The following is a 12,958-nucleotide window of genomic DNA, read 5'->3' as shown; positions in this document are numbered from 1 at the left end:
CAGGGTCAGGGAGGGAGAGCAGTCATCCCAGGGATGCTTCTGGAATGCCAAGAATGTATAACTGGAGAGATGAGTCAGGACAGACAGACCAGCAGCAGGAGCAGGGTTGTCTTAGGACCTGACCTCAGGTGGCTGCTTGGGTGCCTGTGTCCCTGGGAGGCCCTGGGGGAAGTGAAATGTCAGGCCGGGCACACCTGGGACAGGCTTTCGTGCACTCCGCTGAGAGCGGGGTCTCCCTCCTGCCCTCTGTCTCCAGGGCATCAGTCCCCACAGCACCCTGCTTCCTGGCCAAGCTGCCCTTTGAATGGGGGTCAATAGGGGATGGGAAGGGGGCGTTTTTCAGCCTCTGCATTCACTTCAGGCTCCAGGGCTCAGGCTGATGGGCTTAGGCCAGGCGGGTCAGAGACACTGCCAGAGAGTGCCAGAGGCCCGGGTGGCCAGCTTGGCAGGGAAAGTGGCCACCAGCAGGGCAGCCTCCTGGCTTCTCTGCACATTATAAACACGAGCATCATTCAAAATGTGTATGTTGAGGCGCCAAGAGCTGTGCTTGCCCCAGCCAGCTGCCACTTCTGCACATTCAGCCTGGGTGTTACTAAGCAGGCAGCTCCTGCCCACTGGCTCCCAGCAAATGCCAACTCTTGTTTCAGAGAGGTGCCGGCATGGATCCTGGGCAAACAGGCACCTGCAGAGGGGCCCAGGGTGACCCACAACTTCAGAGAGCCAGGGCAGAGGCAGCAGGCTCAGAGGGGTGGCTGGGGACAGCTCAGGGGCAGCCTTCAAGCGGGGGTTCTGCTGTCAGCGCTCGCCCACACCCACGAGACCTACCTTGAGGGACACAGGCAGGACCTGGGTTCTGATGCCATGTGCCCCTGCCCTGCTCCGCCTGGGCTCACAGTCCTGTCATCCAGTCTTTTTTTTGGGACAGGGTCTTGCTCTATCACCCAGGTTGTAGTGCAGTGGTGCAGTCGTGGGTCACTGCAGTTTCCACCTCCTGGGCACAAGTGATTCTCCCACCTCAGCCTTCTGAGTAGTGGTGACTATAGGCATGCACTATCATGCCTGGCTAATTTTTTTAAAAATTTCTGGGAGATGAGCGCTCACTGCGGTGCCAAGGCTGGTCTCAAATTCCTGGCCTCAAGAGATGCTCCAGTCTCAGCCTCCCAACATGCTGGGATTATAGGCCTGAGTGACACTGAAGCCCCCAGTCTCAGATTCTCCACATTCCAGAAGCTTCCCTGGGATGACTGCTCTTCCTTCCTCCCCAGCCAAGAGAGACCAACTGGAGCTTGGCTCCACCCACCCCACTCCAGGCCGGCCCCAGGCTCATGGCATGAGGTGTGGTGGGAGGTTGTTCTTACACGTGAAGATGGGGCACTCGATCAGCTGCACCAGCTTGTCCACCTCTGCGAGGAAGTCCACGGTGACCTCCAGGTCCCCGCTGGGTGTGCAGTCAAGGAAAGTCTGACTGCTGGGCCAGTACAGCCGTAGCTCAGAGCACCACGCGCCCTCCCCACCCGCGCCTGGCTTCCCGTACACAGAGCCTGGTTTTCGAGAAGCAGGATTTGGTGCACAAAGGACACCGGTCTCTTCCCTGCTCCTGCCTTTCTGTACTAAATGGAACCCCCTTTCGGGAGCTCTAGGTTCCGCTCCAGCAGCTATGTCCTCCACACCCTCCAGGCTCGGGGAGGCTCTTATCACAGGGCTGCAGCCCGTTGCGGAGGGCCAGGCAGGAAGGTCTCTCTCCTTTCCTGCCAGCAGGGCTTTACTAGGGCTGCAGCAGGCTTGTGGCACTGGGCAGTGGCCCGCCAGTCCTTGGGTCACAGCAGTGGCTGAGAGGGGCAAACCCAGGTTGCAGAAGGGAAGCGGGCACACCTCGCCCTCCACTGAGGCACCTCCTGGCCCTTTCTTCCTTACTCCCAACTCCTGGCTGGTCATGTTGCCTTTGAAATCGCACTCCAATCCTGGGTTGCATGTCAGGCACCCACAGATGAGGCTGGTTTGCCTCTCAGTATTTAAAAAAAAATCTGGCCAGGAATGTATCCCAGAACTTTGGGAGGCTGAGGCGGGCAGATTGCTTGACGTCAGGAGTTTGAGACCAGCCTGGCCAATATGGTGAGACCCCGTCTCTACTAAAAATACAAAAATTAGCTGTGGTGGTAAATGCCTGTAATCCCAGCTACTCAGGAGGCTGAGGCATGAGAATTGCTTGAACCCGGGAGGTGGAGGTTGCAGTGAGGCGAGAGAGCCCACTGCACTCCCATGGGTGACAAAGCGAGACTCTGTCTCAAAAACAGAACAAAGCATCTCATCTAACCCTGATGCCTTTTGAGGAGCATGGTGCTGAGGTGAGCATGGGTGCCTTCCGTTCTGGAGGCCTCTGCCCAGCCTGCTTCTCCCCACCGCGTCATCCTTAAGCCTGTTGGGGTCTAGCTCTATGGCCCCTGGAGGCCCACACCTGGGCTGGAGCCTGTAGGCACACAAACGCCTGTAGGCACACAAACGCCTGCCCCAGCCATCCACTCACATCCCCAGCTCCAGGCCTTCTCCCCCAGCCCCACACCAGGCCCAGGAAGAACTACAATGAGCAATGAAGGCAGCCACCTTCTCCCCAGCGTAGGAGCTGGGGTTCTCTCTTATCCCAGCAAGATGGCTCAGCATCACCGGCTGGAACCTGCTGGGCTGGGCCTACTCAGCCCCAATCCCAACCCACAGGGTTTCCCCCAGGCCAGCTCCCCTCCAGGAGTCCCTCTTTGCTGCCAACCTCGCTCTCCCAAATACATCCCTTCCCTCCCAGCATCCTGGCAGCCCTCAGGTCACAAGCCCTGAGGCTGGGTGGAGGCAGGGGGAGAGGATGGCACTTGGGCCCACCTGTTGGGTGGAAACGGGGCACCCAGCCCCTTCCTGCCCCTCAGTGGCCCAACCCCAACAGCGACAGGAAGGATACAACTTCTGGATGAGGTCATAGGCGTGCCGGTAGTTCTGGGTGAGGAAGCAGAGGGACACCGTGGTGACTGGATTGTGGCACCAAGAGCGGTACAGGCAGCAGAACAGGTTCTGGCTCTCCTGTGAGGGAAGAGGCATGAGCCATGAGGGACCCCTAATCCTTGTCCCCTCCTGGTCCATGGGGGTTCTGAGGCAAGGGTCACAGGTCTGAGTCCCAGGGGCCTCAGTTGGGAGGCGGCCGGAGCCAGCTCAGCACCCCAGCCATTTGGCAGCCCTGCTGGGAACGAGCCGTCACGGAGGAAACGCTGACAGTTCCTCCGCAGACCCTGTCATTACCTCTGGGTCCCAGAGCTGTGTGGTGGCTGCAAGGGCCTGGCCGGGAGTGGCTGTCCTTTGTGCTGGCAGGTCTGCTCTTGGCAAAATCACAGTAACTGTCCCCACTAGAACTCTGTGGTCCTGGAGCCCCACAGGGCTGGGAGGGTGATGGGGGAGTGGGCAGGGAAGGGAGGAAGCACCCTCAAATGCCATCTCCTTCCCCCTCTGCAGGCCGCCTTCAACACTTGGAGACTGCCCAGAAGCCAAGCCCACACTTGGGGGAGCCCCTACCCCTGAGGAAAATTCTTAAGGACTCTGCGAATGTCTGGAAGGAACCACAGGAGGGAGGCAGGGCTGTGGCCTGGATCATCGGAGCCACTTGGCCCCAGATGCCCCCAGACATGGGCCTGGATATCCCCAAGGTTCCTGGGGAGGGTGCAGGCAGGGCCTGAGCCAGCAGGGGGCCGGGGAAATGAAACCCCTAGGACGGTGCCTGTCCCTGCATGGCCTCTGCAGCCACCACCCACTGCCGGGACATGAGAGGCCTGGGACCTGCGTCTCTCCTCATTCCTAGGGGAGTGAGAGTGAGTGTCCTCTCTGCTTTCTCTGACCAGTCATTGGTGTGTCCTCACCCAAAGCCTGGGATGGATGGGCAGCAACTGGACACCCTGGCTTACAACAGATGCCTTAGGAGGTAGATGTGCCCAGGTGTGGGAGACAAGGGCCAGGCCAAGGAGAGTAAGAACAGTTAACCCGATTCGCTGGCAAAGTTATAACTCAGAGGCCTTCCCTGAGAGGGTGGCACTGCCCACTGGGGTGGGCCCATGGCCAGCAAAGCCTCTGTTTTCAAGGGGGCAGTGCCTGGAGTGGGACTGGGGTGTCCTGGATACAGCGTGGAGCCTTCCTTGGGCCGAGACCTCAGTGCGGGTGACGTGATACACCTGTGGTTAGTGCTGCGTGCAGCCACTCACCCATGATCCCTATTTCCCACTAGACCAGGGGAGGTACCAATTTCAACCCCCTCTTCTCCCTGAGAGCCCACTGGGGCCAGCCGGGGGGCAGGCTGGCACAGTGTGTACCCCCTGGCATGCAGGAGCACACCCAAGGTCAGAGCTGCTGACGCCACCTACCAGGGTCTTCAGGTCCTTCAGCTGGTTCCGCAGCTGGAAGAGCTCCGTGGAGGTCAGCAGGATGGTGTTGAGGGCGTGGACCATGGTTGAGGCGAACTTGAGGTCCTCCTCCCGCAGCAGGATGTCTGCCATCGAGTGGAAGATGTTCTCTGCGTTCAGCAGGAGGCACAGCTGCCTGGAAAACAGGCGGGGCAGGGTTACTGCGCAGGCCGTCCTGGAAGCCGGTGCGCCTCAGCCTGGGAGGTGGCCTCTTGTTTTTGCAGCGTCCTGGGGAAACCTGCTCTTTCCTAAGCCTGGTGTGGAGCCACGACTCTGAGGCCTGTGGGTACGGGGCGGGGTGGGGGGAATACTTTGCCAGCCTCCAGGCCTTCCAGCACTGGGCCTACCCATGCCAGCGTGCTCCACGCTGTAATAATCCCCCCGCAGAAGAGAAACAGCTGGGCCTCCAGCTACCCGAATTAGTCCTGGGACCCTGTCACCTTCCTAAACTCCCATGTGCATGCGCAATGCCCTCCACCCCAGGCCCAGACACCCCTGTCCCCTGAGGGCCTTTCTTTTCTTGCTAGAGCGCATCTTCATCCGGCCAATTCTCCACACATCAGTCACCTGTTTACTGCTCCCCCCACTCCTCCTGAAAGTGCCCCAGGTCAGGGATTTGTGCTGTGCGGGCTGTACCCCACTGCCTAGAACACAGATTCTTGTGTGATCAGTGTTAGGACCCTTAGTTTTTTCTTCATTGTACATATGGTGAAACTCTGGTAAAGTGACCTGACCCAGGTCGCATGGTCACTTAGCGCCAGAGCCTAGCTCGCTGGCCCCGGGCCATGACCCCTTTCCTGTCTCTTGTCTAGTAAGAGTCATGCAGGGCTAAGAACTGGACTTTGTGAAGAGGAACCTCCATGTTATACAAAAAGAAAACAAGAAACCCAGAGAATGAAGAAAAGCGGTTTCCCTATGATCCCTACGCAGACGACACCAACAGTGACAAGTGGGTGGTGAGGACAGGCTTGGAGGAAGCTGCACTGCTTCTCCACGCGCCCTTGGAGGCCTGGCCGGCAGGGGAAGGGCACCTGGGCAATGCTTCCCAGCTGGAGTCCCAAGGATTCGGGAGCTTCCCTACAACAGCAGAGTGCAGGCAGGGTGGGGCTGGGCGGGGTGGCTGGTGGGATGGTGGTGTGTAGCAGTGCGCTTCCTGACTGCTGGGCTGGCGGCAGATGGCACCCCTGCCCACACCACCTCTTGTCTGGGGCTGAGCTCCACTGCCTGACACCGAGTCCCATCTCCAGGGAAGCATCACCACAGGTCTGACACGGCATCAGAGGCTGCGCGGTCTTGGGTGCTCAATGACGTGAGCCACGCTTCTCAGTGGCAGGCCAGAAACACATCCACCTCCTCCCAGGTCGCTGGACTCATCCTCTGCTCTGCATGACCTGGGCCTAGCCTCCTGAACGCCTCTGAACGGGAGCCACGGCTCTGGGGCCAGCTAGAAGATTCCTCCCCACCCCCAGCCCCAAAGCAACCCCAGAGTATTTGGTAACAAAGACGCCAGACCGTGAAGCGCAAACAGTAGGCCGGCCGTTCCAGCCTAACCCTGGCTGGAGCCTGCAGGCCTGGGCAAGAAACCACGAGAAATGGAAACAAGAGGTGCAGGGCAGGGGTGGCCGCCGCACCAGTGAGGGCTGCTTTACCTCCCCACACACGCCACCAGGACCCTGCCGTGCCGAGGGCTTCCCTGGGGTTAGGTGGGAGGTGAAGGCCTCAGCCTGGTGTCCAGCTGTGTGACCTCAATGTCTCTGCACAATTTCTCCACCTTAATTAGGGGCAATATCTATCTGTGAAATAGAGGAAGTTCTCAGAGGGCAGCTAGCTGGCCACATGACGCCACTGTGGGGCCACAGCCCCTCAGGAGAGCTGCTGGCCGCAGATGGAAAGTTCGGCCAGGCAGCCTCAAGCTGAAGGCGAGGAGGTGGTGGCCCGGCTGTAGAGCCCAGACAGTGCTTCCTGACCCCTCCATGAGCCCTGTCTCCACGGCTGTGGGACAGAAATGTTCCAGAAGGGCAGGCACGGGAGGAAGGGGGGCGTTCTGACAAATGGTCGCAAGTGCCTGTTGCTGGCAGCTGCTGCCGTCTCCATGACAGGGGCCAACAGCTGAGCTGCTTCCAGGCAGCACTCTCCAGGGATGCAGGCTGGCAGGCAGGACCCACCACAGCGGAGGGCAGGGTGGCACCCACGTGAGGGGAGGCTGAGGTGGGTGCGGAGGGACGGATGGACAAGGGGCTGGTGGCGAGGAGCGGCGGGCACCCAGGCCTCCTGGTGTCTCAGAGAGGCCGGAGAATGCTGACCATTACAGAAGGTCAGGGATGGTGGAGTTTTCTGGAAACTCTTTTCTTGGTACCAGTGACAGTGCCCTCTCCTGGTTTTCCTCCCACCTCTCCCCCAGCGCTGGGTGGCCCGTCCGCTCTTCTCTCTCTAGTTTGCGCCTCTCGGAGGTCTGTGGTCTCCATCAATGACTCCCTAATGTGCCCTCTGGCCCTGAGCCCCCACTGGGCTCAAGATGGAACAGCTGCTTGCCTAGTAGAAGGCCCTGCCTGGCCGCCTAACAGCCGTTTCAAACCTCGATGGGGCCACAACCAAACCTTGGTGTCCCCACAGACCTGCCACCCCCTCCTCACCTCAGTAAATGGTGGCACTGCCCACCAGGTGCTCAGGCCCAAACCACAGTCATCCTGACCCCTAGCCCCTCCGTCGGGTCCACTGGCAGGTACCGGGGCCTTGCCCTGGGAGGACAACTTACATGGCCACCCTGCCCCCCACACCCACCCCCATGCCTTGGGGGGCCGTCAGCTTCTCCTGCCTGGTCTATCTCTCTGCGTCTCAGGATCTGCCTTATACTGCTTCTCCCACCCCCACAGTCCACCCTCCATACACCAACCGAACAATCCTAAAATGTGATGACCAGAGCATTCCCTCCTTGCTGGGACTTGGCTAATGGCTTCCTCCTGGATCTGAAACACACCCAGCCCCTCACCTCGGCCTACGGGGTCTCACACCTCTCGCTGGGTCCTCTCCAGCTTCCCTCCTGCTGTCCCTCCTCCACTCCTGGTGTTCTAGCCTCTTGGGTTTTTCGGTTCCTGACCTTGCCAAGCGCACGTGGCCTAGAGGGGCTACCTGCTCTGCCCTGGCCCGGTGGCTCAGCCAGCATCAGCATGTGGCAGAGTCCTTCCAGACCTCGGAGCCTCAGGTCCAACCTCAGGTCTCAGTGAAGCCTCGGTCAGGAACTCACACCCCTCCTACCAGCCCCTTCGAAGAGAAAGTTCTAGTTCTTTCAGGGCACGCATCTTCAAGGACCCAGGGTCTCCTGGACAGAACGGTAGGTGTCCTAACCCCACCCCCACCCCAGCACATCCTCTCCGCTCATGCCCAGGCAGGTCTCTTCATGCCATGCAAACACTGGTGTGTGGAAAGCAGCTGCCTGACGTTACATTTTTGCCCTTGTCACTCAACAGGCCAAGCCCTGGCCTGGCTGGCCTGCCCTGCCCAGACCTCCCTCTTGCACTCTCTTGCTGGCCAAAGAGCCCTGGGAAGCAACTCATCCCAGGAGACTCCGGAGCATAAGCCTCCTCACGAGGTGTCTCCCTCTGAGCGTCTCTAATTAAAACACCACAAGAGGGGAAGGGAGGGCAGAGGTGGGGCACCACAGAGAGCAGCACTGAGGCCCTGACATGCTCCAGCTGCTGGCTCAGCCACCCCTGCCCCAGGAGGCGGAGCTTGGAGAGGCTGACTCCCATCCTGCTGCTGGGAAGGAGGTGGGGGCTGCATCCTGTCTCCACGCTAGATTACCCTAGGTCTGCGGAGTAGGAAAACCCAGATCGCTGGGTCGCAAAGCTGCAAGAAGACAGTATCAACAGCAGAAGCGTTGGCCAGCTCATGGGGTCCTTACTAGAGGCCAGGCTCAGGGCAGAGGGTGTGACAAGTGGGCCCTCGAGTCAGGAAGCTCGAAAGGGAGAAACGATTCTCCACTACAGTCCCCAGTCCACGCCGGGATCTGCACAGGCAGCCTCAGAGTTGCCACAGGCCTGGCACTGGGCTCTGAGCTCCACCCGCAGTGTCAGGCCGAGTCCTTACACAACTTGGGCAGGGTTATCACTCCCATTGCAGAGAAGAGGAATCTGAGGTTCAGAGAGGACCCACCTCACCAAAGGAGGAAGAACAGGATTCAGACCTAGAAGAATCGACTTCCAGAACCTGCGTTCTTCCTCACCACTCTGCTTCCCCAGTGCCTGTTGTGAGTGGGCACCGGGGCTGTCCCTGCCTGGTGGAGGCCTGGCAGATGGCTGCCTCGCAGGGTTGCTGCGTCATCACTTCTCTGCTGAGCCCCAGCCCAGCTTGAGCTGCCTGCCTGGCTCCCAAGCACAGCATCAACAGTGGAGCACAGCTTGCAAGCATTAAACATGTGCCCATATTTTCCAACACCCGCATGAAAACGCTGTTCGTTATGAGACAATGGCCTGGAATATGCTTGGGAACCAGGCAGAGAGCTAGGGTGGGAGGGAACCTGAACAGGGTCTGAGAGGGCACAGGGGACCTTCTGTACCACCCTGGAGGCCCACCGTGGGGCTGGAGGAGGGCAGGGGTCCACAGGGGAGTGGTTGAGTCAGTAAGGGGGCCTGTGACTCAGGCACAGGCAGGGGGAAGTGGCCGGAAGGCAGGGACACGTGGTATTTAGGCAAAGCTCCTCCCTCAGTGGCGATGGAGCTTTGGGTCCAGCAGGGGCTGTGCTGCTGGCTGTGCCCTTCACACACAGCCCAGAGGCCCCGTGGATGCGGCTCTGCCTCTCCATCTTGGGCTGCTGGCTGCTGCCTGGACAGCTGCCCCTTCCAGGTCTGCTGGGGGCAGGACCAGCTTCTCTTTGGTTTCTCTGAAACATACAAGGAGCTCTCAGAGGAGCAACCTGCCCTCAGCCTGCTCAGAATTTCCTGGAGCCCAGCAGAGGGGGTGGTCACTTTTCCTTAAGAACTGAGTCCACACAGCCTTGCCCCTGGAGATTCTTTTTGGGGCAGACTCCAAGGCCAAGGCTCATGCTGGGACCTGGGAAGGAGAGACGTGGCTCTGCGTCCCCTAGCAGCCTCTCCACTGCTCTGGAGCAGTGTCTGCCTGGAGGTGACTGCACCACACCTGCCAGGCTAGTGTGAGCCTTCGAGTCACTGTCCCTCCCATCACTAATACTGGCAAGCATCGGCACACACCAGGCGCCAGCCCTGGACAGCTGCAGGCCTCAGTGGGAGATGCTCTCCCAAACCACCACCTGACATCAGGTGAAATCTGGGCCAGGATGGGCAGCAGGAGTAGTAAGGTGCCAGCTGGCTTTGTAGGTGCCGCAGGTGTCTGGGTGACTCTAGACTGGCCAGTCGCACTCTAAGGTCATGTGGTCTAGGCTGGCAGGAGCCCTGCCTCATAGTAGCAGAAGGGGTGGTGGGAGAAAGGCACGGACAGGCTGGATGGGAGCCAGGAGCCTGGCACTGTCTTCTTTGTCCTGTCCTGGGTTGGGAGAAGGGGCCACACGCTGCATCTCCTCCAGGGATAAGATAGGTCACCGATTTGGGCAAAGCCAGGCCTTGCCGTGGAGGGCAAGACTTCCTAGGGGCTTCACCCCACAACACCCAGGCCGTGTGCAGAGTAGAAGAGCTGCTGTGCAAACACCACTCTCTGAGGGCGCAGCTGGCTGTGGCCAGAGCCTCTCCTGCCCTGGTTAGTTCCTGCAGGCCTGGAGCAGGGAATGAGGAGGCCCAGCTCACAGTGGGAGAGAGGGAGCAGTTCCTCTCAGGACAGACTCATGGGAGTCTGGGGAGGGCAGGGCCTGGCCCATTAGAAGCTGGGGACAGCCGGGGCCTGCTCGGGAGGAGCTGGGGAATGGCTCCTTCACCAGGTGTCTGTAGGAGCAGGGACCTGTGCTGTGGGTGAGGCCCAGGAGGGCAGAGGATGGAGCTCGGGTCTCCTTGTGGGGAGTGGGCATTCTGGCACCCTGCTGTGCGCTGCCATGGGGAAGCTGGACTCCACCATGTGCCTTCAGGGAAGACAAGAGACTTCCCATGACCTCATGTCCCTGCACCCTCTGAAAACAGGACCAGCAAAGTGACCAAGGCCAGAAACACCTTCCCATCCTCACTGTAGGCTGATCCTTCCCAGGTCCCTCGGCTGTTTGCTCAGGATACTTGTGCTGGCTCCCTTTGGGGACTCTCCTCTGGCTCTGGTCACTAAGTAGGGGTACACTGCTGCTCCCACCGCCCCCACCTGCCTGGTGATTCTTGGGACGGGGAGCCATGTGCTGGGGACGTGAACCCATGCACTCACTGGGTGCAGGCTCTGCGCTCCCCACCCCTCCTTCCTTGGGTCTGGCCTCTTTAAGAGGGTGACTAAGGCAGCAGCAGATGATGCATCTGACCTGTGGTGGGGGTGTTTAGGGTGAGTGCTCAGCCGGGGAGGAGGAGAGGCTGAGGGCCCAGGAATGCCCCTCTGCCAGCTGGCCTGCCAGCACTGGCCTCCAGGGCCCTCGGTGGATGCAGCCTGCCCCTCTGGTGAGCCAACCTGGGGCTCATGGGCAGAGATGTCGACGGGGCAACAGATGAACTCAAGAGAGTTTATGGGGAAGTGGAGACTGAAGTGACCATCCCCTCCCAGGGCCCCTGACATTCCTGACTGTCCCAAACAATAAGCTACCAGCAGCGTGGAGAACAGCTGACCCAGTGGGGAGACACCCTGGATCCAAACCCTAGAAAGAGACGGCAAGGTTGAGAAATGAGTGTGGAGGCTGGGGGCGCCCGCTCCCGATCAGCACACTCTCAGCTGCTGCCTCTACTCCAGCCCTCACTGGCCCCGCAACACTGCCCTCCCCATGACGAACAGAGGACTCAGAAGAAGCCTCAGCTGGCAAATTCCAGGTGGGGTAGGTGTACCCCAGCTCCTCAGTTTTCCCTATGCTCCACCTTGTCCACTTTCACGAGCCACTGATGGGACGTCCTTCCAAATGGAGCCTTGTTGGTGGCCCCAAGAGGCAGAAGTACAGGTGACTTTACTCGGTACCTCCTGTTAGGCTGGGTCACACAAATGGCCTCACTGGATACAGATACAGGAAGGGCTCCTCCTACTGCCCAACCGCGCCCTGCAACTAGCCACCGGGTTCTTCATGCCTCTGCATCTCCAGTCTTGGGGTGCACCAGGACCCCCGAGTGGCGCCCATCTCCCAATCCAGCGGGTCCAGTTCTCCAGCCCCACTGGCCCAGCTGGGACCCTGGCTGCAAGCCCAGCTCTTTGGTCAGGGGGTGTCGTGGGGCATGGGGTCAGCGATCGCTACGCTCCCTGGCAGGCTGTTGGCAGCTCTGGACAGGGATGGGGTTCTCACATGGGTGACTGAGCAGGTAGTCCTGGCTCAAGGTCCCTCATAGGCTGGGCTGGATGCTGATTCTGAAGAGAGTGTGGGGTAGGTGGACTCCACTGGTCTCTCTGCAAGCGGCCTTAGGGCTGGGCGAACTGGTAGGAGGGCAACAGGCTTCAGGTGCCTGCTAAGGGCAGGGCATCCTAGCTCAGAGGCCCCTCCCTTCTCCCTGCAGCCAGGCCTCCTTCCTTCATTTCCATCCCTGGCTGCTGGTGGCTCACTGACCATGCACAGAAAGACGGGCCCTTGTTTTTCTTTTCTTTTCCCTTTTGAGAACGAGTCTCACTCTGCCACCCAGGCTGGAGTGCAATGGTGCAATCTTGGTTCACTGCAACCTCCGCCTCCCGGGTTCAAGCGATTCTCTTGCCTCGGCCTCCTGGGTAGCTGGGATTATAGGAATGTGCCACGATGCCAGGCTAATTTTTGTATTTTTAGTAGAGACATTTTGGCCAGGCTGGTCCTGAACTCCTGACCTCAAGTGATCCACGTGCCTCAGCCTCCCAAAGTGCTGGGATTACAGGCGTGAGCCACCTCTCCCGGACGCCCCTTGTTTCTCTTCTATGTTGGATGTTGGTTGGTGCTCACATCCCTCCCCTTCAGTGCTTTCCTAGGAGACAGCTGGAGTCTCATGGCCAGTAAATCTGAGGTGCAACCTAATATCAAGGCTAGAAACTACAGAGAAGGCCAGGGGCCGCTCCCACCGGAAAAGGGCCTCCTCCCTGCCTTTCCTGCCCCACAGCTGGGATCCTTTAGGAATTTAAAGAGAAAGCAGCTTTTGGGTCAGTATAATGTTAGGATGGGGAGAGGAGGGAGTGGCCTCTTGAGTCCAGAATGCTCCAGAATCTCACTATATCCTGCCCCTCCCCCTCTGCTCTCTTCCCTTCCAACTCTCTGCTTCCAAGTATGAAAATTGTGAATCCGTTTTATTTATTTAAATCAATCCTCGGCAGTGTGCCCCTCAGGGCAAAGGCAGCCATGGTAACCCTGCCAACTCATGCCTTAAAAATTCATCGTGTTTAAGGCAGTTGATGTGTCTGGTACACTTTAAAGTTTCTTTTGGGGAGTGGTGGTGGGAGGAGGAGGAGGATGCAGGACTTGTTTTTCTGGGTTTTGCTAGGAGCTGGTGAAAAGGGGATGG

General features: G+C 59.4%; 1 protein-coding gene across 1 annotated transcript in view; it reads right to left on the bottom strand.

Moving 5' to 3' along the window:
• The window catches only part of VAC14 (VAC14 component of PIKFYVE complex), a 124,883-nt gene that overhangs the window by 7,070 nt on the left and 104,855 nt on the right, over positions 1-12,958 (bottom strand). Inside the window, exons 15-17 of the mRNA XM_012437464.3 lie at positions 4,389-4,563; positions 2,945-3,063; positions 1,359-1,438 (exon numbers count right to left, since the gene is read on the bottom strand). Coding sequence (XP_012292887.1) covers positions 1,359-1,438; positions 2,945-3,063; positions 4,389-4,563 — 374 coding nt within the window. The remainder of the gene's footprint in view (positions 1-1,358; positions 1,439-2,944; positions 3,064-4,388; positions 4,564-12,958) is intronic.

Source organism: Aotus nancymaae, unplaced genomic scaffold, assembly GCF_030222135.1.
Source record: "Aotus nancymaae isolate 86718 unplaced genomic scaffold, 86718_ANA_hifiasm-v0.15.2.pri h1tg000030l, whole genome shotgun sequence".
NCBI lineage: Eukaryota > Metazoa > Chordata > Mammalia > Primates > Aotidae > Aotus > Aotus nancymaae.
This window is presented reverse-complemented; position numbering and strand designations above follow the sequence as displayed.